Below are 26,643 nucleotides of genomic sequence, written 5' to 3'. Positions count from 1 at the left end.
AATAAAAATAGACTAAATAAAACAAAATGAACTCAAAGCCATCAAAACGAAAGAAATAATGAGTAAAGCAAAAATAAATGGAACAGAGGATAGAAAAACAACAGGGAAAATGAAGAAAACCAAAAGTTGGTTCTCTGAAAAAGTCAACAAAATTGATACATCTTTAGCTACATTGATTTCAAGAAAAAAAGAGAGAAGAATCAAATTATTAATATCAGGAATAAAAGAAGGGATATTAGTATTATTCTCACAGAAATAAAAAGCATTGTAACAGAATACTATGAACAACTGTAAGTCAATAGATAACATAGCACAAATGAAATGGACAAATTCCTAGAAAAGCACAAACTATCAAAGATGACACACAAATAAGTAAAATATTTAAAGTGAAGTCCCTCAGTCGTGTCCAACTCTTTGTGACCCCATGGACTGCAGCCCACCAGGCTCCTCTGTCCATGGGATTCTCCAGGCAAGAATACTGGAGTGGGTTGCCATTTCCTTCTCCAGGGGATCTTCCTGACCCAGGGATTGAACCCAGGTCTCCCACATTGCAGGCAGACACTTTAACCTCTGAGCCACCAGGGAAGCTAGTAAAGGGGCTTTGCTGGTGGCTCAGACAGTAAAGAATCTGCCTGCAATGCAGGAGACCTGGGTTCAATCCCTGGGCCGGAAAGATCCCCTGGAGGAGGAAATGGCAACCCATTCCAGTATTCTTGCCTGGAGAATCCCATGGACAGAGGAGCCTGTCAGGCTATGGTTCATGTGGTCGCAAAGAGTTGGACACAACTGAAGTGACTTACGGAGAAGGCAATGGCACCCCACTCCAGTACTGTTGCCTGGAAAATCCCATGGATGGAAGAGCCTGGTAGGCTGCAGTCCATGGGGTTGCACAGAGTTGGACACGACTGAAGTGACTTAGCAGCAGCAGCAGCAGCAGCAGAAGTGACTTAGCAGGCATAAAAAGTAAAGAGATTGAATTAGTTTTTTTTTAAATCAATTAGTTAATTAATTTTGACCATGCCTTGGCATGCGGGATTTTAGTATCTGGATCAGAACCTGCACCCCCTGCAGTGGAAGCTCAGAATCTTAACCACTGGACCACCAGGAAAGTCCCTGAATTAGTAATTTTAAAACTTCCTCAAAGAAAAGTTCAGGCCCAGATGGCCTCAGTGATGCATTCTACCAAATGTTTGAAGGATAATGAATACCAATCCTTCGCAAATTCTTAAAAAAAAAAAAAAAAGGAGAGAACACCCCCCCAACTCATAAAATTAAACAATATCAAGAAAAAAAACTACAGACCAACATCTTTTATGAATAAAGATGTAAATCTCAACAAAACATCAAAGAATTCAGCAGCATATAGAAAAGGATTATACACCAATACCAACTGGGAGAATTTAAAGAATGTAACTTGGTTTAGCATCTCAAAATCAATTGATTTAATACACCATATTACTAGGATAAAATACAAACCACATGATCATCTCAGTGGATGCAAGAACATCATTTGACAAAATCCTTTAATTAAAAAAAAAAAAACAAAATAAAACACTGAACCAACTAGGAATAGAAGGGATTTTCCCCAATATGATAAAGGACTTCTATGAAAAACCCACAGCTAACATCCTGTTCTAAGCCAAAAGGCTTTATCCCTAAGATCAGCAATAAGACAATTATAACTCTCATCTTGTCTATTCAATGCTGTATAAAGGTTGTAGCCAGGGCTCTTAGTGAAGAAAAAGAAATAAGAAACACGTGAATTGGAAAGCAAGAAGTAAAACTATTTTTATTCACAGATAACATGACATTCTGTATAGAAAATCCTAAGAAACCCTCAAACACATGATTATTAACAAGTGAGTTCAGCAAATTTGAGGAGACTCACACTTCCTGATTTCAAAACTTACTACAAACAATAATAAGACAAAGCAGGAGTAGCAGAAGATAGATAGGATAGAACCTAGAGCCCAGATTTTTGACAACAGTGCCAAGACACTGCAATAGGGGAAAGAATAATCTTTTCAAGAGATGGTGCTGGGGCACAACTCAATATTTACATGCAGAAAAATTAGGTTGAAACCTTATTTTACACCACACACAAATTAACTCAAAAATGGATCAAAGACCTAAACATAAGAGCTATAAGAGAACTTAGGGGAAGAGCTTCAATAATTTCTTAGATATAGCAAAAGTAACAAAAAAAAAAGATAAATTGAGTTACATCAAAATTTAAAACTTCTGTGCAGCAAAAGACAAAAGAATAAAAAGGCAACATACAGAATACAGAATCAGAACATATGTCTGATAAGTTAACCCAGAATATATATTGAGAATTCCTATAATTTAACAACAAAACAAGTGTAAACTGATTAAAAAATGGGCAAATAACACAAATAGATGTTTCTCCAAAGAAGATATACAAATGACCAACAAGCATATGAAAAAATGTTCCACATTACTAATCATTAGAGAAATGCAAATTAAAACCACAGTTACATATCACCTCATACCCACTAGGGTGGCTACTATTAAAGAAACAAACAAACCAACAGAAGATATTAATACATTTTGCCCAGAATGTGGAGAAATTGAAATTCTTGTACACTGTTGGTGGAAATATAAAATTGTGCATCCATTTTAGAAAACAGTATGATAGTTCCTCAAAATTAAAAATAGAGAGACTTCCCTAGTGATCCAGTGGCTAAGACACCAAGCTCCCAAGGCACGGGGCCTGGGTTTGACCCCTGATCAGGGAACTAGATCTCACGTGTCACAACTAAAAGTTTGCAGGCTGACACTAAAAGACCCTGCATGCTACAATTTAAAAAATTAAAAATAAAATTACCATACAATCCAGCTATTCCATTTCTGGTTATATATCCAAAAGAATCGAAAGCAGTGTCCCAAAGAGATAATTGTATACCTGTGTTCACAGTAGCATTCTTCAGGATACATTCCTGGTGGTCTAGTGTTGGACTCTGCATGTCCAACACACAGGGTGCCATTCAATCCCTGGCAGGGAAACTATGATCCCATATGCCACGTGGCGTGGCCAAAAAAAAAACAAACAATGTCATGGTAGCATTCTTCACAATAGCCAAAATGTGGAAGCAGTTCAAATGTCCAAGGATGGATGAATGGATAAAATATTAGCCATTGTAGTATACATACAATGGAATATTATTCAGCTATAAAAAGGAATGAAATTCTGACATGTGGATGAACCCTAGGGCATTAGGCTAAGTGAAATCAGACAGACACAAAAGGACAAATAATGTGTGATCCCAATTATATGAGGGAAAATCACTGCAGATGGTGACTGCAGCCATGAAATTAAGATGCTTGCTCCTTGGAAGAAAAGCTATGACAAACCTAGAGAACATATTAAAAAGCAGAGACATTATTTGCCAACAAAGGTCCATCTAGTCCAGTAGTCATGTATGGATGTGATGCTAAGTCACTTCAGTCATGTCCAACTCTGTGCAACCCCGTAGACGGCAGCCCACCAGGCTCACCCATCCCTGGGATTCTCCAGGCAAGAACACCGGAGTGGGTTGCCATTTCCTTCTCCAAGGCATGAAAGTGAAAAGTAAAAGTGAAGTCGCTCAGTCGTATCCGACTCTTAGTGACCCATGGACTGCAGCCTACCAGGCTCCTCTGTCCATGGGATTTTCCAGGCGAGAGTACTGGAGTGGGTTGCCATTGCTTTCTCCGATGGATGTAGGAGTTGGACTATAAAGAAAGCTGAGTGCTGAAGAATTGATGCTTTTGAGCTGTGGTGTTGGAGAAGACTCTTGAGAGTCCCTTGGACAGCAAGGAGATTCAACCAGTCCATCCTAAAGGAAATCAATCCTGAATACTCATTGCAAGGACTGATGCTGAGGCTGAAGCTCCAAAACTTTGGCCACCTGATGCAAAGAGCTGACTCATTGGAAAAGACCCTGATGCTGGGAAAGATTGAAGGCAGGAGGAGAAGGGGATGACAGAGGGCAAGGTGGTTGGATGGCATCACCAACTCAATGGACATGAGTATGAGCAAGCTCCGGGAGATGATGGACAGAGAAGGTTTGCGTGCTGCAGTCCATGGAGTTGCAAGGAGTTGGACACGACTGAGCGACTGAACAAGAACAACAAAAAGAGTAGCCAAATTCATAAACATAAAAAATTGAATGGCCATTGCCAGCGACTGGGGAGAAGAGGTAATGGGGGACTGCTGATATAATGGAAATAGAGTTTCTGTTTTACAGAATGAAAATGGCCTAGAGATGTGTTGCACAAAAATATGAATATACTTAACACCACTGAACTATAAGCTTAAAATAGTTAAGACAGTAAATTTTCAGTAGTCTATATTTTACCACATTTGTTTAAAAGATTACAAAATTGCTTAATTATGTTTACAGATATGGTAGATGGTGAGGTATTATCATTTATCAGATTCGAGACAATTTTTCTCTGTGACCCTTGATTTCTATACCTCAATTTCTAGCTGGTTCATCTGGTTGCTCATAAATTAACCTGATTTCTGCCATTCAAGTCTTCTCAAGCAACCTAAATGTCCATCAACAGATGAATGGATAAAGAAGATGTGGTGTGTATACATATGTTTTTACACACACATATACACACACAGAGGCTTCCCTGATAACTCGGTCAGTAAATAATCTGCTGGCAGTGCAGGAGACCCAGGTTTGATCCCTGGGTTGGGAAGATCCCCTGGAGAAGGAAATGGCAACCCACTCCAGTATCCTTACCTGGAAAATCCCATGGACAGAGAAGCCTGGTGGACTGCAGTCCATGGGCGCAGAGTCGGGTATGACTGAGCAACACTGAGGAACTGATGCACACACAATAAAATATTACTCAGCCATAAAAAAGAATGAAATATTGCTATTTGAAGCATATGAATGGATGTACAGATTGTCATACTAAGTAAAATAAGTCTGGTAGAAAAAGACAAATATTATATGATATCACTTATATATGGAATCTAAAAAAAATACATTACTGTGTGGTGTGGCTAAAATAATAACAATACAAATGAACTTATTTACAAAATAGAAACAGAGTCACAGACATAGAAAACAAACTTATGGTTACCAAATGGGAAAGGGGATAGAGAAGAACAAATTAGGAGTATGGGACTAACAGCTACACACTTGTAATAACCTACAATGGAAAATAATCTTGTAATAACCTACAATGGAAAAGAATATGAAGATGTATACCTGAGGCTAACACAATATTATAAATCAACTAGAGTTAAATGGGCTTCCCTGGTGGCTCAGACAGTAAAGAATCTGCCTCCAGTGCAGGAGACCTGGGTTTGATCCCCAGGTCAGGAAGATCCCCTGGAGAAGGGCATGGCAACCCACTCCAGTAGTATTCTTGCCTGGAGAATTCCATGGACAGAGGAGCCTGGTGGGCTACAGTCCACTGGGTCGCAAAGAGTTGGACACAACTGAGTGACATCACACACACACACATAGTTAAATTGAAAAAAAAATTTTTTTTAAGCCCACTCAGTATATGACAGACTTTTCTACATATAATTCTTAACAGTTTTCTTGTGAGCAAACTGAAGCTGAGAAAGATTTAGTAATATTTCCTATAGCTGTGGGAGAGATGGAGCTATCACCGGGTTCCATCCTGGCTGCAAAGCCTGGGTTCTTCCTCACCAAGTTGTTGTTCCCAAGTTCTAGAGGGCAGACTTCAGTAGCTGTGGTGCCCGGGCTTAGTTGCTCCGAGGCACGTGGGATCTTCCTGGATCAGGGATTGAAGTCATGTCTCCTGTATTGGCAGGCGGATTCTTTACCACTGAGCCACCAGGGAAGCCCACGCTAGATTTTGATGAATGTTGAATGTGTGGACCCTGGAATGACTAAATTAACAAATAGAGAGATGAGTGTAAACACGAATGGCTCACTTGACAGACTAAAGGAAACTTGGAGAGGGTGGGATCCAAAGAGAAGGAAGAGCAGGAGAAGCTGAAAGAGGAAATTGTATCTATACTTACCAGAGCTCTTAGTCAGTCTATCCTGCGCTGAGGACAGAGACCACAGAGCTGCTGCCAGCCTGGAGAAAGGCCAATCCAGTCAGAGCTGTGTGTGACCCTCGTAGCAAAGGAGGTTCAGGCAAGTTGCCCCAAGGAGGGAAGTGCGACGGGCACTCAGGAGAGTTGGCAGGTTGGTACATAGGGCAGGGACACATCTCTCTTTAGAGAGAGCACTCTGGCTCCTGTGGGGAAGGTGACTTAAAGGGGAAGAAATTGGAGGAGGGAAGACCTTACTCCAAACACAGAGCCAATGGAAGTGAATTCCAGAAAGAATTTTTGGAGAGTCCCTTGCCAGGGCTTGGGGAGCAACAACATGGGGGATGGTGAGGGAGAGAGAGGTATCCATTATCCATTCTTAGGTCCCTCGGTGACAGTCTAAAGGAACAGATCTGTTATGCAGGAGGTGGGTGAGGGGGTGGAAGGTGAGGGGCAGTCATGAACAGAGTAGGGGGCTGTCGCTTTTGCTGGGTGTCTCCCATGACTTTAAGTTCTTGTCCGGTTAGCAACTCCAATGTGGGGGACTTTTATGCTGTCCCTTGTCTTAGGATCCTGCATTTGTTCTTTGAAGGATAAAGGCAGGGATCTGGTTAATTTGTCCAGAAGTCGCTGAGGAGACCAGAGTCATGATGGAAGGAAATGATTTTCAGAAAATAGGGAAGGAAAAAGCCTGAGAAAGCAAAGCTGTTTAAAAACAACCCCCCTCGTCATTTCTGTATCATTTAACCATCACCATGCTGTTTGGTACCTCGCTTGATCCTCATGCTGAACCGGAGAACTCAGCAGAGCTGGGTCACTGCCATGCCAGGGTAACAGGGTTTCTAAGCTGGCATGGAAACCTGGGTGATCAAGGGTGTGAAGGCAGAGCACTTGCTGGACACAGGATGAGGCTGTGTCCTCTTCTGGAGAGTAGAGCATGGACCTGAATTATTTAGTTACTTTTCTTGGGTCACTCCAGAGAGAAGGTAGGGGCACAAGGAGTCTCCTCCAACTTGGGAAGATTCTCCCAGGGAATCTAATCCCAGATCCCCTTTTGAGCTCCCCAAGCCTACGGTGAGGGAGCCGGTGCCCTTGCCAATCTTCTCTACTCCAGCCTCAAGGAGCCTCAGGACCCCAACACTGAAGGAACAGGGTCTGACCCCATCCTTCACCGTGGAGTTGGGGAGACTGGGACAGGAGGCAAAGGGGGGACCTTGCGAGGGGCTCTCTCCCTTCAGACTTTGGTCTCCTCCACAGCTGACTCTGCAGGAAAGGAAAGACATGCCCTGGAAACTGACACCACTTCTGCTTTTTCTGGGTTGGATGACCTCTGTGTGCAGTGCCCGGACCCGGACAGACCTGCTCAACGTCTGCATGGATGCCAAGCACCACAAGGCAGAACCCGGCCCTGAGGACAAGCTACACAACCAAGTGAGGATGGAGTGTGTCTCTGGGTTGGGAGGGGTCTTGTTCAGACAAGGAAGAGGAAGTCAGGGTGGTGGGGGAGGGGTTGAGGGGTCAAGCCCTTCCACTACACACTCACATCCTGAGTTACCATTGTGGGAGAAGATGAAGGCAGGATGGGGGTGCAGTTGATGTGATTCTAGAGGTGGCCTGCTCAGAATAGGATCCCAAGTTGGCAATAACGTGGAATAAACACTTACTGAGCGCCTCCCAGGTGTCATGTGTGTTCTGTGCATGGTTTCGTATTCCCAGAGGTCCCGCGATATGGGTAGATGATGTTCTCCTCCACCTGATACAAAGGAGGACACTGAGGCCCAGAGAAGCACATGGACACCCAGAGGATTTGGACAGGACTTGCCCCTGTGATGGGGTGGGGGTAGGATTGAGGTGGGCACTCCCAGGGGTTTAAAAGGTGAGAGACGTCAACATATATTACTGCATGCTGTGATGCAGCACACCTTTCCTCCTCTGCTCGAAAAGCTACCTTCCAATGAGGCTTAATATAACCACCCTCTTTCAAATTTCAACAATCATTCCATATTTCTATTCCCTGCTGTTATTTTATCCATATAATTGATCAGATCCTGATTTTTTTCCCTTTTAGCTTCTTACTGTCTCCCTTGACCAGAACATATATATCTGCCTGTTTTGTTCTCTTCTGTATTCCCAGCATCTGGAACAGTAACTTGCATAAAATAAGTACTCAGTAATTATTTTTTAGGGAATAAATAAATTACTTTGTATGAAGTGTCAAGCACTGTATAAATGATAGCTATTGTGTTCCCAAGACAGGGCTTCTCCCAGGCTCTCACTGCCCCCATCAGTCTTGTAACTGTGTCTCCCCCAAGACAGGAGTTTCTGGAGGCCAAGGACAGAAGGGTCCTAATAGTGAACATTCTTAGGACAACCTGCCTGAGACAGGAGAGCAAGAAGAGCCAAATGGGAAGAGGCTGGAGGTGGCAGAGTTTGTGGTCTGGAGGCAATTAGTCTCATGTCTTCCCGACCCAGTGCACCCCCTGGAAGAAGAACGCCTGCTGCTCTGCCAGAGTCAGCCAGGAGCTGCACAAGGACGCCTCCTCCTTGTATAACTTTACCTGGGACCACTGTGGCAAGATGGAACCTGCCTGCCAGCGCCACTTCATTCAGGACAACTGTTTGTACGAGTGCTCACCCAATCTGGGGCCCTGGATCCAGGAGGTACTGGGGTCTCCCTCCTTTCACCCCAGCAGGCTGCCCCCAACTCAGTCACAGCTGTTCCTACCAACATCCTTGGTTGACTGAGCCTCCCTGCCCCTACCTTCTCCCCCAGGTGAACCAGAAGTGGCGCAAAGAACGGTTCCTGAACGTGCCCCTGTGCAAAGAGGACTGTCAGAGCTGGTGGGAAGACTGCCGCACCTCCTACACCTGCAAGGGCAACTGGCACAGGGGCTGGGACTGGACCTCAGGTGAGGGCTGGGGGGGCGGGGAGATGGAGGTGTGGGGTGGAGAAAGGGGGTCTGAGGATTTGGGGTTGAGCAAGGATTCCTAGGGATGGCCAGAGTTAAGCTTTAGGCCTAGGGACAGAATGTATGTGCCCACCCTCTCTCCCCCTGCAGGATCTAATAAGTGTCCAACTGGGACCATCTGCCGCACATTTGAGGCCTACTTCCCCACACCAGCAGCCCTGTGTGAGGGCCTCTGGAGTCACTCCTACAAGCTCAGCAACTACAGCCGGGGCAGTGGCCGCTGCATCCAGATGTGGTTCGACCCTGCCCTGGGCAACCCCAACGAGGAGGTGGCGAGATTCTATGCCTTGGCCTTGACTGCTGAGGCCTGGCCCCAGGGAATTAGACCTCTCTTGCTCTGCCTGGCCCTGATGCTGTCACTCTGGCTGTATGACTGAGTCCAGCCTGTCCCCAGGTTTGATGACCAGGCTGGGCTCAGTTCAGCTCCCACAAATGAGGGAGCTGTCAGCATGCTTCCATTCATCACCCATCCCTTTGTCATCCAGTTCCTGCTCCAGGTTGGGGCTTGGGGTTTCTCCGACAGCCAGTTCTAATAAATAGACCAACACATCTGAGTCTGATGAATTATTTTGGTTCTGAGTTTGTGTGTGGTAGAGGGCAGATTCCACAGTTTTTGGATTCCTTCAGATTAGAGAAACAAAACATGAGCTTGTTCTGCTACTCACTATGTGAAAATAAATCAGTTGCTTAACTTTTCTTAAACCAGTTTCCTTCTCAATAAAATGAAGATAATAATCCTTCCTTCTCTCATAGTTGTGAAATATTGCCTAGAAAGCATGTGTGCCCGGTGCCTGCACATTATTAGTCCTCAGGGATCCTGTGGCCCTTGTAGCCTCAAATGAGACAGCCAAGTCCAGGACTTCATTATTTATATTGGGTCCCAGAGGAAGGCCTTTTCCCCAGGCTCTGTGCTCCCTTGTGCTGATATGGGAAAACTGGGGATTGGAGTCCAGGGAAGGCTGGGTGTGTGTGTGTGTAAACAAATTCACCCATGATACTGACTGAAGGGGCAGAGTTGGGGCTTGGCACCTCAGAGAAGAGGGCAGTTTGTGAGGTTCCTGCAGAGCAAACACTGCAGATTCTAGCCCTAGTTCAGCCCTGCTGAGTCCTGGAAGCGTGGCTGGAAGAGGGGCGGAAACTCTTAGGGCTTCTCAGAGGCGGGAACTATCCCCGACACCTTTGTCCCCTCCAGGATTGGTAGGTACCTTTGTCCCCTCCAGGACTGGTAGGTGTGCCTCTCCTGGAGGACTGCTCTGTCGTTACACAGTCCCCAGGAACTGGGCCTCAGTTTATCTCAGGGTCTCCGGCTTCCCCTTGGAGGAAGCCTTTGTCTCCACATCCCAACCACAGCTATCTTCAGAGAGGCGCAGGTACCTGAATGAGAACTCCAGGCAGGTGGTGTTCTCAACTTGAAACTAGAAGCCAGGAGTGAAAACTCAGTCTAGGTCTCTCTCGCCTCCTCATAACAAGAGGTAACTGAAGGGGGAAGTTGGCCACAGATTAGAGTACGAGTAATTGGGTTACTGGAGAGGTCTTGAGACACTGTTTCGCGTGTGGGTGGGTCTCAGTCATTACGTTTATCTAGTCTGGAAGGCCCTACAGACCCCTCTCCACATCCCTGGTTTTGCTCCAGCTGGGTAAAGTCACTGTATATTTGAAACAGAGAAAGGAACTCATTGAAATTGACCCAGACACAGATTCTATTCAGCAAAGTGAAAATTCCCAGGTTAAAGGGGATCCTCTGACAGCGGCCTGAGTTGGCGGCAGTGGGAACCAGGCGGGAGGCCTGTGCCTTTAAGGATCCAGGGGGCGGAGGGGCGGGGCAGGAAGCGGACTCCCAGGAGACGCCGCCACCGGCTAGGTCTTTTTTTGGGGAGGGGTGGGCCAGACCCTCCTAAGAGCAGCTGACCTTTCCGGGCGGCTCAGGGGCCCTGCCTCTCCTGGTGGGAGAGTAAGAGGCCAGGGGACGACGGAGCGAACCCGGTCTAGGGGGCTCCTGGCTCCGCGTCCCGCCCACAAAGGCTCAAGTTTGTTGACTTGGAGGGAGTAGCTGGGGCGGGGGCGGGTGCTAATAATACCCGTTCGTTCCGCCGCCGCGCTTTACAGTTTACACAGCTGTCACCTTCGTTACTCCTTAATTAATAATAAAAATAGCCGCCCTTCGGGAGCGCCCACTGGATGCCGGGCCCCGTGCCGAGAGCTTTACAAGCACAGTCCCCTGGACTCTGCCCTCAAAACGTTATCCCCATTTTACAGAGCCGGAAGGCGAGGCTCGGAGAGGCGCCGTGACCTGCCCGAGGTCAATCGGCCGGTCAGCAGCTCTGGGATCAAGGCGCTGGGCCCGGGCGAGGCGGGGCGCGCGGGTGCTACCCCCGGCTCCGCGGAGAGCAGCGGGGGCGGAGCGGCGGGCGGGGCGGAAGGCGAGGGGGGTGCGGCGGCGGCGGATGGCCATCTTAAGTGGCCGCTGAGAGTCCAGGGCCGCTTCCCCGGGGAAGGGGGCTTCGGAGCAGCCCAGGAGGTGGGAGTCTGAGTACGGCAGCCGAGGCTCTAGGGATAGGTCGGGAGCCCGGGGGGCTGAGGGAACTTTCTTCTGTGTGGGCAAAAGGAGGCCTGCTCTCTTGACTGCTGAACCCCTCAAGGCCGGGGCCTGCGGGTTTGGGGGATGGTGCCAGGGAACTTGGCCGAGAGGGGGAAGGGCTCTGCCTGGGCTGAGAGGGGCTGCCAGGGACGGTGCTTGGGGATTCGAGGACACTGGAGCTCTTCTGGGGGTTTGTAAGGGATCCCCCCCCACGGGATTTGGACCCAGTAGAGTTTGAGGGTTCAGGTCTAAGAGGGGATTTCAAGGGAGTTGGGGATGATGGGGAGAGGGGACGGCAGGGGAGGTTCATCATGGGATCCTTTGCAGATTTTGGTAACTCGATCCTACGAGTCTGTAGGGAGTCCGAATGGAAAGGATTTGAGGGTGGGATCAAACGTTTATGGGAGTTGGGGGGTTGTATAATTGCCAATGTAGAAGGAAGGGGTCGGGATCCCGAAGTGTCGGGCGCAGGATGGGGGGGGGGAGGGACTTGGGCTTCGATGCGGGGGTTAGGAGCTGGATCGCCTCTGGTGATGGCGGGGCAGGATCATGTGGGGTTTGAGAGGCCCTGGGACTTGGGGGGTCCTGGGTCCTGCGGGATGCAGAGGGCAACTTCCCCATGGGGAAGAGGGTGGGGGCAGGGGCGGGCCGGGCCTCGGGCCGAGCGGTGGGGGTGGGGGCCGGCCGCCCGGCACGGCGCTCCGCTCCTGCCCCTCCCCCGCCGCCTCTGAACAAACTTTTCTTTCTCTTCAAGTTGAGGCCGGCGCTGCTGGCGGCGTCGGCTGCGCGGCAAACCCGGCGGCAAGCGAGGCGGAACGCGGAGCTCCGATCTCTGGGTCGGCCTCGCCGGCGGATCCTTAGCCCCGGGACCCGGGCCCGGTCCCAGCCTCAGCCCCGAGCGTCCCGGGGCGGATGGCGCGGGACGGTGGGCGCGGGCGGCGCTGAGCCCTGCGCGGGCCATGGCTTCCGCGTGCGGAGCGCCGGGGCCGGGGGCCGCTGGGCCGGGGGCCGCTTTGGGCAGCCCGGCCCCCGCCTGGTACCACCGCGACCTGAGCCGCGCCGCCGCCGAGGAGCTGCTGGCCCGGGCAGGCCGCGATGGCAGCTTCCTGGTCCGAGACAGCGAGAGCGTGGCGGGAGCCTTTGCTCTCTGCGTCCTGTGAGTGGGGCCGGGGCTCCAAGCGGGCGGGGACACGGCCCGGGCTTCCTTGAGTGTTGTGGGGGTAGGGCCTGGGACCGTGGGACGCCAGCGCCCCCCAGAGTGAGGACCTTGGCTTTCTGCCGGACTTAAGGAAGGATGCTGGGAGCACTTCCTTCCTGCTGTGTGTCTGGGGGCAGAGTATGTGGGGTCCTGCTGCCCCGGGTGGCTGTAATTGGGGAAAATGCAAGGAGTCTCTGGTAGACCGGGTCAGGCATCCTCCAGGCAGGCGTGAGTGTGTACATTCCAAGGTTGTGTGCATTTGTGTTTATGTAGGGATCAGGTATCTGACTAGGAGCCGGGGCCAGAGGAACTGATGGCCTGTGTTGGGGGATGCCCAGCAGCTTCCTTATGGGGACTTTCTGAATCCCAGGACTGAGACTGGGGCCTGCCTGGATATGTATGACTGGGTCTGGGGGGCAGGGTAGTGTGGAGGAGAAGGGGAGGGGAGGCTGTATGGGGCCTTGTCATTATTTCATGAATCAGTCAGTGAGTGTGTGTGCTCTAGCTTTGGGAATGCGGCTGCCCTAGGCCTGAGCTGTGGGTGCTGAGTGTGGGGCTAGACTTGGCAGCTCTCCAAGTGGGCCTGGTTTTGTGCTTCTACCCATCAGCCATGTGTGGCGGTGGTGTTGGGTGGGTTTGCACTTTCGGTTTTGGAATCTTCCTGAGCTGCAGGCCCCCCCTCCCCCAACCCAGATCAGCCACTGGGTGGGCTCCTGTAGGCCTCTGGAGTGGGAGGTAGTGAGTGGGAAGCTGTGATGCTGCTTTGTTTAACTCTAGTTATGTTGCTCAGCTCCATGAGCCCTCCCAAGTCCCTATCCTTGTCTCTTTCCCCTCTGTTCTCACATCTTGGGGGTACACTGGCCTAGGCCAGGGGTTTTCAGTTGGGGTTGATTTTACCCCTCGGGACAGTTGGCAGAGATATTTTTGATTGTCACAACTGGTATCATGCTACCTGCTCCTAGTGCGCAGAAGCCAGGGATGCTGTTCGACAGCACACAGGACCGTCCCTCACAACAGAAGAATGCTGTCCATAATGTTCGTGGTGCTGAGGTTGAGAAACCCTGGCCTAGGCAGTGGACCTGAAGAGGAAGGGGCTTATATCCCTTAAGTTTCAGCTTATGTCCCACGTCTGAGGCCCAAGAGGGGAGACTGACGAGAGACAGCCTGGGCAGATGAATATCTTAAGAGTCCTGCATACCAGCCCCCTGTGAGGCATACCCCCTAATTAGGGAGGGGAGGGAGGCAGGTGCTAGGTCAGCTGTTGAGTGGGAGGGGGACAGCTGGGCCTGTGTCTGGACGAGGAACATTATTGTCCCAGGAGGGAAAAATTCTGGCTCCATTACCAGGGAGGGGCTGGGTGGGGTGGGGGTCTGTCTGTGTGTGGGGGCTTCAGCTTTACCAGCTGACTCGGGTTACTCCCTGCATCTCAGGAACCTAGAGGTGGGTGATCAGAAACAAACTTGCTTACCTGTACATGACACCTATGTGTACAGGGGAAACAAAGACACACCCCTGCCCCTGTAGTCACAGGCAATCCGACAAGCAGGCCAGGATACAGGTCCTGGTCTCTGTCCTGACTAAATGCTAGCTTGGCCTCTTCCTTGGTGGCCTTAGGCAAATCACTTTTCTTCCTTGAGCCTCAGTTTCCTTTTCTGGAGAATGGGGATGATAATAATAATAATATCTTCCTTAAAGTGTGAGGATTAAATGAGATCATGTCTGTAGGACGTTGAGTACCTGGCTTGTCACAGAGATAGGACGCAGTTAATGGGATGCTATTATTGTTGTTGTTGTTGTTGTTTTTTGCTATTATTGTTATAAACACAGACCCACAGTCCACAAACCAACACACCCAGTCACACATAGATACCCACACAGTTTGTGCCCAGTGGTCAGGAGAGTCCCCAAAAGGAGATTTTACCTGAGAGGAGAGGGTGGCCCTGTGCCCAGGGTATAGGGTCTCCTCAAATAGACGTTTGATCCTCTCTAGTGCCAGTACCCACCTACTGCCCGACACAGGGTCCAGGTGACTCCCTTGGGCAAGCCTGCCTGGAGGCGTGGCTGTAGAAATCCTCCACCCCCACCGAGCGCGGGCTGTGCCATTTGGACCAGGCTCAGCTGTCACCTGCTCAGCTGTTGCTGCCATCTGTCAGCACCCCTCGTGCCCCTCCTCAGCTTGGGGCTCCTAGAGGCCCAGGTCCCCCACCAGGGGCCCCCATGTGTCCTTCCAATTTCCTGGTGTCTGAGGAAGGAAAAGGAAAGCCCTAGGGTGGTATTCCCACATCCCCTCAGCAAGACTGCTTCAGACACACCTGACTCCAGCAGAACCATACAACCAGTGTAAACACAGGCGGCAGACGCACGTGTGATAGCACATCACCCATGCACGCAGACGAGTTACCCAGGCTTCTGAGGACTCTTAACTCTGGCGGGGGGCCCAGACTAGTACCACAGCCCAGAGGGTCTGTTTAGACAGCTGTGGAAGCCACAAAAGAGCTGCCTGTTGCTTCCCCGGCCTTGCAGTGGGTGTGGAGCATATGTAGGTCTGGGGTGGGGTCCGGTCATTCCTGCTCTGCTTAGCACCAGCAGGATAGAGTGGACAGGCCCCATCATTAACCCTGTGCAGCCTGGGTAGACAGTTTCAGGGAAACCTAGCCAAGGGGCCCCGGGGGCTGGGCCCGCTGGTTGGCCGGAGGAACAGATGCCTTGGGACTTAGATGCCATCCTGGGGGAGACAGATTTGGACCCCCTGCTTTGCCATCAGGTATCAGAAGCATGTGCACACATACCGAATTCTACCTGACGGAGAAGATTTCCTGGCTGTGCAGGTAGGAGCTTGGACCCTGACCCCGTCCTTGATTCTAGCCTAAGGTTGGGGACCAGGTGACTGACTCTTCTCCCACTCTCGCTGGCCTGCAGACCTCACAGGGTGTGCCAGTGCGACGCTTCCAGACCCTGGGGGAGCTCATCAGCCTGTATGCCCAGCCCAACCAGGGCCTGGTGTGTGCCCTGCTGCTGCCCGTGGAGCGGGAGCGAGAGCCGGACCCACCGGACGACCGTGACGCCTCAGGTGCTGCCTGGGTGCCATGTACCTTCCCTGCCCCTCACCGGACGTCCCCCGTGACTTCCCACCCCATCTTCTCAACCTGCCTTCTCTGAAGCCCCCTGCCACTCTTCTGGTGCCTGGGCCATTTATTCCCTTCCATGGAACTCCCTGACAGCCATGGTACCCACCCCCACCCGCCACTTCACGGAGAGCAGGAGGCTCATACCGCTGCCTCCTGGCCCCTGTCCATAGATGGGGAGGACGAGAAGCCCCCACTGCCCCCGCGCTCTGGCTCTACCAGCATTTCTGCCCCAGTGGGGCCCAGCAGCCCCCCAGCAGCCCCTGAGACCCCCACAACTCCAGCTGCTGAGAGGTGAGACCCCCCAATCCCTCCTGAGCAGGCAGTCCTTGTCTTTTCTGAGAACCATGTCCTCAACAAAGGTGGGAAGACCTTTAAGGCACTCCCTGCCCGATCCCCAGGAGGCAGACACCCTGGTCTGTTGCACTCTCATTGCCACTTGTACCATCTCCTCTAGGGAATTGGGGGGGGTGCTAGGACAGTATCAGCGGGCCTCCACTGACCTCTTACCCCTCCCCCAAGTGCTCCCAATGGGCTGAGCACTGTCTCGCACGAGTACCTGAAAGGCAGCTACGGGCTGGACCTGGAGGCCGTGCGGGGCGGAGCCAGCAACCTGCCACACCTCACCCGCACCCTCGCCACTTCATGCCGGAGGCTGCACAGGTACCTGGGGCACCCAATGCCATGCGCCCCACCCTTACCTCATAGCTGTCCTCTCCCGCTCCCTTGCTACACAGATGCCCTGACCTTTGACCTCTGGCTCAGTACAGAGAGCCTGCTGTTGCCGTCTGACTCTTCCTCATCTGAACCCTTGTATCCTCATGGTGGCAGCTGAAACTCCTACACACTCAGCCCCTTTTCCCTGTACCTGGGTCAGAGTGAGGAGTTCTGACCTAGTGTCTCCATAGTGAGGTGGACAAGGTCCTGTCAGGTCTGGAGATCCTGTCCAAGGTGTTTGACCAGCAGAGCTCACCCATGGTGACCCGCCTTTTGCAGCAGCAGGTGGGACTGTGGAGAGAGCTCTGGGGGTGGGTTTGTGTTCCGGGACTGGGCGGGGGGCTCCTGCTAGGTGGTCTCATGGACAAACCTCATTCGTTCTCCCTGCAGAACCCACCACAGACCGGGGAGCAGGAATTAGAGAGCCTGGTGCTGAAGCTGTCAGTGCTAAAGGACTTCCTGTCAGGCATCCAGAAGAAGGTGCCCTGACTCCTGACCTCTGACCCCTGATCCCCTCACCTGGCCACTTGCCTTGTCTTGATCTGAACCCTGAATCTGTAGTTCAGCACTGACACCAACATCAGCGGTGGCCCTCCCTGCCCCTGCCCTCAGCAAGGCTCCTGACCTGGCCTGCCCTTGCTCCCTCCAGGCCCTGAAGGCCCTGCAGGACATGAGTTCCACAGCCCCCCCGGCCCCACTGCAGCCATCCACACGTAAGGCCAAGACCATCCCTGTGCAGGCCTTTGAGGTACATAGTGGGGGGTGGGGGGACATTCCAGGGCAGAAAGCGGGTGGAGGTGAAGAGGGTGTTACCTGCTCCCCAGGTCTTTTCAGCAGCACCCCCACTTCCTTGCCTGCAGGTGAAGCTGGATGTGACCCTGGGTGACCTGACCAAGATTGGGAAGTCACAGAAGTTCACACTGAGTGTGGACGTGGAGGGTGGGCGGCTGGTGCTGTTGCGGAGACAGCGGGACTCGCAGGAGGACTGGACAACCTTCACGCATGACCGCAGTGAGCCAGGGCCCAACCCAGGTTGGGCAGTAGGGTGGGCCCCCTGGGTCTGTGGGCACAGGGTGGTGTGACCCGTTCTCCATCCCCTAGTTCGCCAGCTCATTAAGTCCCAGCGGGTCCAGAACAAGCTGGGTGTCGTGTTTGAGAAGGAGAAGGACCGGACGCAGCGGAAGGACTTCATCTTCGTCAGCGCCAGGGTGAGCAGCGCATAGGCCTGGCCGCCGGGGGCCGCAGGGGTCCCTGCCAGATGGGAGGAAAGAGATGTCATCCCTCATGGGGCAGGCGGTTATGATGGGGTGGAGAGTAGGTGTGCTGAGAGTGGGTGGCCCGAGGGTGGGCTGATAATCATTCGGTGAACATTTACTGAGCACTTGCTGTATGCTTGAGGAGTGGGTGTGTGGTGGTGAGCCAGAGGTGTGTCCCTGTCCTTGAGGGACAGGCCACCTAGCAGGGTAGGCCCGTGGAAGGGGACTTCCTGGCTGCCCACCTGTGCCTGACTGACCGCTGTCCCCTGCAGAAGCGTGAAGCCTTCTGCCAGCTCCTGCAGCTCATGAAGAACAAGCACTCCAAGCAGGACGAGCCCGACATGATCTCCATCTTCATAGGCACCTGGAACATGGGTCAGGCCTGCGGAGGGACTGGGGTGGGAGAGAGTAAGGGCTCCAGGCAGGGGCCTGACTGCCCCGTCCCCTCCACCTCCAGGAAGTGTGCCGCCTCCGAAAAATGTGACATCTTGGTTCACATCGAAGGGTCTGGGGAAAACCCTGGATGAGGTCACGGTGACCATACCCCATGACATCTATGTTTTTGGGACCCAGGAGAACTCGGTGGGCGACCGCGAGTGGCTGGACCTGCTCCGCGGGGGCCTCAAGGAGCTCACAGATCTGGATTACCGCCCGGTGAGGGGGTGTTGTCGTGTCCAGCTCCTTTCCCCACACACTGGCTGGCTCCCCTCAGCTTAACTGGCTCTCCTTCTGGTCCCTGGGAATATCCTTTAGGAATGCTGAGTCCTTTATGCTGTGAGAAGGCCACTCTTTCTGGTCCCTCAGGAAAAGGTGTGGCAGGCCTTCTTACCTTGTGATTTCCAGCACCGTCTATAGTGTGGGCTGGGCAGGGTGAGGGTGAGGGAGATGGGGATAGTGGCCCAGCCTGAGGCAGGGGTAACCCTGCACCCTCTCCCCAGATTGCTATGCAGTCTCTGTGGAACATCAAGGTGGCTGTGCTGGTCAAGCCAGAGCACGAGAACCGCATCAGCCATGTCAGTACGTCCAGCGTGAAGACTGGCATTGCCAACACCCTGGGTGAGGAGAGAGGGTGGGGTCCCTCTGGCCACTCTTCCTGCTTCCTTTCCAGCCAGGGTCTGGGGTCTTCTCCTATCTATAGAACTCTCTGAACTTTGCAAAGCATGTTCATATTCTAAATCTCTTCCAGCCCCACCAGGAGGCATGGCCAGGATAATTATCTCCATTTCATAGATGATAAAACTCGAGCCCAGAGTGGTCAAGTGACCTGTCCCAGGTCGCACAGGCTAGTACGTGATAGAGCCTGGCACCAGCATAGTGCCCAGGTCTCCCTGTTTGCAGTCCAGTGTGCTACCTCAGGATAGATTGTGCTCAGTATCTACAAAGCCTTGCCCCTTCACCACCGGGGTCCCTGTGATCTCCAGGGACTCTGCTCTCCTGTGCAGACAGACTCAGACCATCCAGATGGGGCTGCAAGTGCCCGGTGTGGACCCCAGAGAAGGCGTGGTTGTGTATGCAGGGAACTGCCTGCCTGATGTTGTGGGGGAGTTGGGAGGATCTTTCCACTGCTGCTTCAACGGGTGGGGGGTAAAGTTGGAAGCCCACCGAGGGTGACCCAGACATTCTTCTGTTGCCCTGACAGGAAACAAGGGGGCCGTGGGTGTCTCCTTCATGTTCAATGGCACCTCATTTGGCTTTGTGAATTGTCACCTCACCTCAGGAAATGAGAAGACTGCCCGGTGAGGGGGTGCCTTCCCAGTCATCTCTTTAGCCTTATCCTCTATTCCTGAGGCCTATTCCCTCTCCCGTATTCTAGTCCATGACCCTCCTACATCCCTGTCCCCCAAGGCCTCCTTCCTTACCTCAACTCAGGACCCCTCTGTCTATCCCTGATTTTGACCTTGTCCCCAGCTCCTTCCTCTGTCCCCAGGGACCCTGATCCCTGCCCTGTCCCCAACCCCAGCCAGAGACTTCTTATTTCCATGTCTGTGCCTGACATCTGACCCTGGAGCTCCCCCTACCCCTACCACAGGCGGAACCAGAACTACCTAGACATCCTGCGGCTACTCACGCTGGGCGATCGGCAGCTCAGCGCCTTTGACATATCTCTGCGCTTCACTCACCTCTTCTGGTTCGGGGACCTCAACTACCGCCTGGACATGGATATACAGGTGTGAGCAGGGCCTGGTGGGTGGCGGGTAGGGAGGCTGGGCTGGGGCCTAGCTGGGCTCTCACCTCTGGCTTGAGAGGGCAAGGCCCCAGTTTTTATGTGCCCTCTCCCCTCAGGAGATCCTGAACTACATCAGCAGGAAGGAGTTTGAGCCCCTGCTCAGGGTGGACCAGCTCAACTTGGAGCGGGAAAAGCACAAGGTCTTCCTTCGATTCAGTGAGTGTGGGCATGGTAGTGGCAGTCCCTGAGGGCCAGGGTCCTAGTAGGATCCCCGGGTCTTCAGGGCCCTGACCCCTCCATCCCTGCCTTTCCTAGGTGAGGAGGAGATCTCCTTCCCACCCACTTACCGCTATGAGCGGGGTTCCCGGGATACATATGCCTGGCACAAGCAGAAGCCAACGGGGGTGAGTGAGGAGAATGGGTTAGGCCCAGGGAGACCCCCCAGGACTGTGGTGAATCAAGAGTGTGTGTGGGGTCAAGCCTCTGCACTTACCATTCCAGCCTCTATGGCCCCTTGAGGCCTCGGGGGTGATCCTGGGTGTTGGAGGTGGATGTTGGACCCAGTGTGGTAGGGGCATGGGCCTCAGCTGAGCAACCCCCAGCTGACCCCTGACCACACTGCCGACCCCGCCCCAGGTCCGGACCAACGTGCCTTCATGGTGTGACCGGATTCTCTGGAAATCCTATCCTGAGACCCACATCATCTGCAATTCCTATGGTCAGAGCCTCCCGGCCAGGGTGATGGGCGATCCCGGGTGGTCCCTGACCTGACTCTGCCTTGGCTTTGGGAATCAGGAGCAGAGAGTAAGGAGCTTTCACCTGAGCCCCCATTCCTACTCCCCTCCCCCAGGTTGCACAGATGACATCGTCACCAGCGACCACTCCCCTGTGTTTGGGACGTTTGAGGTTGGAGTTACCTCTCAGTTCATCTCCAAGAAAGGTGGCTATTCTGGCTGTGCTGTGGGTGCGGCATCCATCTGGGTGGGTGCAGGTGCTAGCCTGGGGGGTGTGCATAGCTTTGAATATATCTGAGTGTGTGTGTGGGTGGGTGTGTAGGGGCGGGTACATACATGCATGTGCAGGAATGTGTCTGAATATGTGATGTGTAAAGGTGTCTGTGTTCCTGAGTCACCGTGGGAGGTATATGCCCGTGAGCAGGTGTGTGCGTATGGAGGTAATTGTGTACATGTTCCTGCCTGCCTGGGGCTCCTCGTGTACCCGTGTGCCTAGTGGCATGGTGGATTGTTGGCGGGCATATCCTGCAGGCACTCTGGTTCCCGGCCCCTTCTCAGATGGTCTCTCATTCTTGGGTTGTCTGCCTGTCCCAGCCCCAGGTCCAGGCTTTGGGGTCTCCCTGGGCTGCTTGGGATGGAGGAGGCCCCTCCTGGCCTTCCCTCCTGCTCTGCCAGGGCTCCAGATTCCCTGCCCCAATGCTCAGTCTCTGTGTCCTGTTCCTTCTGCCACCTCTCAGCCCTCCTGTCTGCATTCCTCCCTTTGCTCCTCAGGGCTCTCAAAGACCTCAGACCAGGCCTACATCGAGTTTGAGAGCATTGAGGCCATTGTGAAGACGGCCAGCCGCACCAAGTTCTTCATCGAGTTCTACTCTACCTGTCTGGAGGGTCTGAGGCGGGGCCCAGGGCTGGGTGTGGGCCATGGGGGATGGGAGGCCTGAGGTGCCCAGAGTGGGCAGCCCCCTAGTTAGGGGGAAGGGAAGCTGAGAGGTGGCACTCAGTTGGGTGTCCCCTCCCCCAACCAGAGTATAAGAAGAGCTTTGAAAATGATGCCCAGAGCAGTGACAACATCAACTTCCTCAAGGTGCAGTGGTCCTCACGCCAGCTGCCCACGGTGAGGCTTGGGGGTGAGGGCACAGAAGGAAGTGCAGCCAGATGCCACTTGGAGCCTGCCTGGGAGGGTGGGAAGAGCCCACAGTGTGGGCTTGTGTGTGGAGTGGGCATGAGTGAGGACGAGGGCATGTGCTTTATTTGCGGGGGGAGGGGGGTTTGGAGACCAGGTTGCAGTTCATTCATTCGTTCCATAGATACTTCTCAAGGCTTCACTAAACGTCAGATGCTGTGTTGGCCATTGTTGATGCAGAAAATCAATTAGTTACAGGGCTCTTGAGTGCTCTGAAAGGCCCATGGAAATCTTTCCTTCAGGTGGACGGGAGTGAGCATGGACAAGCTTGAGGGTGGGATGAGCCACAGTCATGGCAGGAAGTGGGGTGGGGTGTGCTTTATTCCTCACTGGGCCTCTCTGCTCCCAGCTCAACCCCATTCTGGCTGATATCGAGTACCTGCAAGACCAGCACCTCTTGCTCACAGTTAAGTCCATGGACGGCTACGAATCCTATGGTGAGGGCAGAGGGGGGCCGAGGGGCACAGAAAGCCAGGCAGGGCCCTAGGAAGGCCTGGCAATTTGCTGGTCTGTTCCATCTGCCCTTCAGGGGAGTGCGTGGTGGCGCTCAAGTCAATGATTGGCAGCACAGCCCAGCAGTTCCTGACCTTCCTGTCCCACCGCGGCGAGGAGACAGGCAACATCCGTGGCTCCATGAAGGTGCGGGTGCCCACAGAGCGCCTGGGCACCCGTGAGCGACTCTATGGTGGGGGCTCCATTGGGAGGGGTTTGGGCATACAATGGGGCGGTGCGGGCAGGTCTAGGAGAGGAGGACCAGGGCTGCCGGGTGGGCGTTGGAATCCTGGAACATTTGGCAGTTGTACATCCAGGTCTGGGGGGGGCCTGCCCTAGGGAGTAGCTGGGAAGGGGCTAGCTAGCCCATGGGTGTCTATGGGGTGCAGGACCCCAGGTCCCTTCTAAGTCTCCTTTCCCTTCCCCTCCCAGAGTGGATCAGCATTGATAAGGACGAGGCAGGAGCAAAGAGCAAAGCCCCCTCTGTGTCCCGAGGCAGCCAGGATCCCCGGTGAGCTGGGGCTCTGTGGGGAGTCACTTGAAGTGGTGCCTGGGGACTCATGGCCAGCCCCTGCTTCATCTCCCTCCCCTGTGCACCCTGCAGGTCAGGGAGCCGAAAGCCAGCCTCCACAGAGGCCTCCTGCCCCCTGTCCAAGTTATTTGAAGAACCAGAGAAGCCACCACCAACTGGGAGGCCCCCAGCCCCGCCCCGAGCTGCTCCCCGGGAGGAGCCCTTGACTCCCAGGTGAGAGAAGGAAACTGTCATTCCCATCCCTTACCCATCTTGATCCATCACTGTGCGTGGCTCTCAGGGTTGGTCTGGGGATCATCTACTGCTTGGGTCTCTGTGGGGCCCTACGCCCGTGGCCACTGGCCAGCCAGGCCTCTTGAAGGTGTGGTTCTCTGAGTCAAAAGGAGCACAGTCAGCCTCTCCTCTCACTTCTGTCTTAAAAAATAGACTTAGAAATGGTTTCTGCAACAGCTCCCTTAGATACTTAACTTGAGCCTTCTGTTTGGAGAAGGCCTGTGTCTCAGCAGATTTCCCTGGGGTGTTCTATGGAACACTGTCCTACAAGATGCCCCACTGGAAAACGGTTTGTTGTCAAATGAGTTTGGGAAATGGTTGTTACTAGATTCTTTTCTTAGATATTCCCAGTGCACAATAGTATCAGCAAAAGCTCTGAGCTTGTGGACAGGAAGGAAATCCTTTTTCAGCTGTGTTGAATATAGTTTCCCAAACTTAATGGGCCAGGAAACTTTTCCATGCAATAACTATTAATATCCTGGGGAACTACAGTTGACCCTTGAACATGGCAGGGGTTAGGGGTGTATAACTCATAATCTTCCCTCTGGATCCCCAGTTCCTGTGTATCTGAAGTTCCACATGGATTCAACAAATGTGGCTCATATATCGTGCAGTACCGTAGTAGTGAAAAAAACTGCATAGAGTTGGACCCGTGTAGTTCAAGCCCATGTTGTTTAAGGTTCAAGGTCAAGTATAGTGTTCCATGGATCATACTTTGGGAAAGTGAGGCTTGCTTTTTAATTATATCCAGTTGTCATTTGAACATAAAAACTCCTGGTGCATTTTCAGTCATCTTCAGCTATTATCAGGCACCTTGGTTTTATCTTCAGCCTTGAATAAAACTAACCTGAATCTGTGAGTAAGATTCCTCAGTAGACTGGGCTCAGATGCCTCCAGGGCTTTCCACATCTGGCTGGTCATTCTCATTGAAGGCTTTTATTGCCCTGCCTTCTGGCCTCTGTTTTCACCCATTTTACAGCTTTTACAGTTACAAAATCAAAAAAAGGTTGGAGACTCTTAGCGAGTGAGGCAAGGAAGATTGAGGGTTATCCAATTGTCTCCCCAGTTTTAGAGATGAAGACACAAAGGGGCAGAGAGGGAAGGTGACGTGCCCACGGTCACATGCAAGTCTAGGGGTGGGGGCTTACATCTCCTGACTCCCCACCCGGTGCTCCTTCCACCACACCCACTGCCCTTCTCCCCTTGATTCTGGGCCCTGATTTTATTCTGCTCCCAAACCCAGGTTGAAGCCAGAGGGGGCTCCAGAGCTGGAAGGGGTGGTGGCCCCCCCACCCAAGAACAGCTTCAATAACCCTGCCTACTACGTCCTTGAAGGGGTGCCACACCAGCTGCTGCCCCCGGAGCCACCCTCACCTGCCAGGGCTCCTGTCCCACCTGCCACCAAGAACAAAGTGGCCATCACAGTGCCTGCCCCACAGCTTGGGCGCCACCGGCCTCCTCGTGCAGGAGAGGGGAGCTCATCAGATGAGGACTCTGGGGGCACACTGCCCCCTCCAGACTTTCCACCACCACCACTGCCGGATTCAGCCATCTTCCTGCCCCCTAGTCTGGATCCTCTGCCAGGGCCAGTGATCCGGGGCCGCAGTGGGGGTGAGGCTCGTGGCCCACCACCTCCCAAGGCCCATCCAAGACCCCCGCTCCCGCCAGGGCCCTCACCCGCCAGCACTTTCCTGGGAGAGGTAGCCAGTGGGGATGATCGCTCCTGCTCAGTGCTGCAGATGGCCAAGACACTGAGTGAGGTGGACTATGCTCCCGCCGGACCTGGCCGCGCCATGCTCCTGCCAGGCCCCCTGGAGCTCCTGCCAGGCCCCCTGGAGCTACAGCCGCCCCGTGGGCTGCCCTCAGACTACGGCCGGCCTCTCAGCTTCCCTCCGCCTCGCATCCGGGAGAGCATCCAGGAGGACCTGGCAGAAGAGGTGTGTGGGCCTGGGGTGGCTGTGTGCCTGCAGAGTGTGCCTGCCCGCGGTGGGGGCATCTCTTTACTTCACCACTCAGCACTCAGTGGTGTCCCCTCTGCCCTGGGCTGGGCACTGGGGAGCTGAAGGTGGCAGTAATCAGCCCCTTGCTCTGCCTCTCTCCCCACCCCAGAGCACGCGGCAGAATATGGCTGCCTGCAAGTCCTGTGTGTGCAGGCCCCCTCAGTGCTCCCTCTAACTTGCTCTGTTCCCTCAGGTTCCGTGCCCGCAGGTCGGGCGGGCTGGCGGGCTGGGTGAGGCAGGCATGGGAGCCTGGCTGAGGGCCATCGGCTTGGAACGCTATGAGGAGGGACTGGTGCACAATGGCTGGGACGACCTGGAGTTTCTCAGGTGGGGGCGGGGGCTGGAAGTGGATGGGGTGGGACTGACCTTGGGGGCGGAGCTAGGGGCTCTCTGGACCACCTGACCTTTCTCCCAGCATCTCTTACCCTTACAGCGATATCACTGAAGAAGACCTGGAGGAAGCTGGGGTGCAGGACCCGGCTCACAAGCGCCTCCTTCTGGACACCCTGCAGCTCAGCAAGTGACCGCGGTGGCATTTTGAAGCTGCGAACTGAGCGCCAAACCCGCCCTTGAAGGCCCAGCCAGAGCCCTGAAGTTTAAGAGTTATAAGGGGTCGGGGCAGTACTTTTCTGCCTATTTATTGGGGACCTGTGTTCCCTACTGCCCAGTCATTTGCCCAATCATTGTCCTAATTAGGACATCCTACCCCTCACCTTTTAGAGCCAGGGCTCTGGAGGTCAGTTGCCATGGTTACCGAGGACCTCGGTTATTCTGGTGCTGTCTTCCTTTTCTGGGCCACTCCTCCAGCCCCAGGGGGGCCATGGGGTCCATTTGGGTACGTCTTGGGTCCCCACTTTCACCGTTGTTCCTGCCACCCTCCACCCAGGCTGAACCACTGGTGAAGGGGCTCAGCTGGGACCTCTCCCAACCCCCTCTCAGGGGTGTCCGTCCGGAAATGAAGGAATAGCCCAAGACCCGGGCTGGGGTTTATTTAAGCTTTTCTGTGTGGGCTTAGGGAGGGCGGGCACTTTAATGTTATTAGGGCTGGTTTGGGTGGGGGCAAAGAATCTTGGCCACAAAGCGCCAGTTTGCTTAGTTTTGTCTCCTGGTCTATACCACCTGCACTGCAGCTGTGTGGCAGCTGGGGGTTCCTCGCTGGTCATAAGGGGAACTGGGCTCTTGCAGGCAGCCTATCCCCTTCATGGGTACCGAAGGGTTCCAGTGTGATGTCAATAAATTAAGTTTTATTTGGATTGAGCAAAACTCACCTCAATAAATTACAAGTTTTTCAAAGAAAACAGCAACAACAACAAAAAAGACAGGAAAGAGGAAGCCCCTCTGTTCCGATGCCCTGGCAGCTCTGCTCATCTCAGGGCCTCCCCTCTGTG

At 53.2% G+C, this 26,643-nt stretch overlaps 2 protein-coding genes across 10 annotated transcripts; both read left to right on the top strand.

The window, feature by feature from the left end:
* Positions 1-5,986: 5,986 nt before the first annotated feature.
* On the top strand, positions 5,987-9,552 carry FOLR2 (folate receptor beta). 6 transcript variants are annotated; one of them, XM_006064702.3, is made up of 5 exons: positions 5,987-6,137; positions 7,292-7,465; positions 8,507-8,695; positions 8,808-8,943; positions 9,094-9,552. In XM_006064702.3, exons 2-5 carry the CDS (start codon positions 7,316-7,318, stop codon positions 9,378-9,380), a joined length of 762 nt encoding a protein of 253 aa, XP_006064764.1. In that variant the 5' UTR covers positions 5,987-6,137; positions 7,292-7,315; the 3' UTR covers positions 9,381-9,552. The 6 variants fall into 6 exon arrangements, with proteins under 6 accessions (XP_006064764.1, XP_006064767.1, XP_025122245.1 ...); XM_006064705.3 differs by having other exon boundaries at positions 6,007-6,137; positions 7,375-7,465; XM_025266460.2 differs by having other exon boundaries at positions 6,022-6,188; positions 7,375-7,465.
* Positions 9,553-10,945: 1,393 nt separating this feature from the next.
* On the top strand, positions 10,946-26,508 carry INPPL1 (inositol polyphosphate phosphatase like 1). 4 transcript variants are annotated; one of them, XM_044929404.1, is made up of 29 exons: positions 10,946-11,314; positions 12,336-12,737; positions 15,544-15,607; positions 15,699-15,849; positions 16,078-16,198; positions 16,427-16,567; positions 16,813-16,906; positions 17,012-17,101; positions 17,271-17,369; positions 17,482-17,632; positions 17,723-17,829; positions 18,150-18,252; positions 18,335-18,531; positions 18,816-18,933; positions 19,517-19,613; positions 19,907-20,045; positions 20,161-20,260; positions 20,360-20,448; positions 20,681-20,762; positions 20,895-20,984; positions 21,550-21,663; positions 21,801-21,889; positions 22,308-22,395; positions 22,488-22,643; positions 22,883-22,961; positions 23,055-23,195; positions 24,499-25,192; positions 25,449-25,582; positions 25,689-26,508. In XM_044929404.1, exons 2-29 carry the CDS (start codon positions 12,541-12,543, stop codon positions 25,777-25,779), a joined length of 3,816 nt encoding a protein of 1,271 aa, XP_044785339.1. In that variant the 5' UTR covers positions 10,946-11,314; positions 12,336-12,540; the 3' UTR covers positions 25,780-26,508. The 4 variants fall into 4 exon arrangements, with proteins under 4 accessions (XP_044785339.1, XP_025122242.1, XP_025122244.1 ...); XM_025266457.1 differs by lacking the exon at positions 10,946-11,314 and adding an exon at positions 11,378-11,521; XM_044929405.1 differs by lacking the exon at positions 10,946-11,314 and adding an exon at positions 11,637-11,656.
* Positions 26,509-26,643: the final 135 nt, after the last annotated feature.

This window comes from Bubalus bubalis, chromosome 16 (assembly GCF_019923935.1).
Source record: "Bubalus bubalis isolate 160015118507 breed Murrah chromosome 16, NDDB_SH_1, whole genome shotgun sequence".
Taxonomy (NCBI): Eukaryota; Metazoa; Chordata; class Mammalia; order Artiodactyla; family Bovidae; genus Bubalus; species Bubalus bubalis.
Note: the sequence above shows the minus strand (reverse complement) of the source record. Positions and strands in the feature narration are given on the sequence as shown.

What these genes read in the sequence shown, in the direction of transcription:
- FOLR2 (XM_006064701.3), top strand. Translation starts at nt 6,790, where the DNA reads ATGCTGTTTGGTACCTCGCTTGATCCTCATGCTGAACCGGAGAACTCA. An exon ending in AGGACAAGCTACACAACCAA is followed by an intron (nt 7,466 to 8,506) that starts GTGAGGATGGAG and finishes TTCCCGACCCAG; the next exon opens with TGCACCCCCTGGAAGAAGAA. An exon ending in GGGCTGGGACTGGACCTCAG is followed by an intron (nt 8,944 to 9,093) that starts GTGAGGGCTGGG and finishes CTCCCCCTGCAG; the next exon opens with GATCTAATAAGTGTCCAACT.
- INPPL1 (XM_044929404.1), top strand. Translation starts at nt 12,541, where the DNA reads ATGGCTTCCGCGTGCGGAGCGCCGGGGCCGGGGGCCGCTGGGCCGGGG. An exon ending in GGACGACCGTGACGCCTCAG is followed by an intron (nt 15,850 to 16,077) that starts GTGCTGCCTGGG and finishes CCCTGTCCATAG; the next exon opens with ATGGGGAGGACGAGAAGCCC. An exon ending in CCCGCCTTTTGCAGCAGCAG is followed by an intron (nt 16,907 to 17,011) that starts GTGGGACTGTGG and finishes TTCTCCCTGCAG; the next exon opens with AACCCACCACAGACCGGGGA.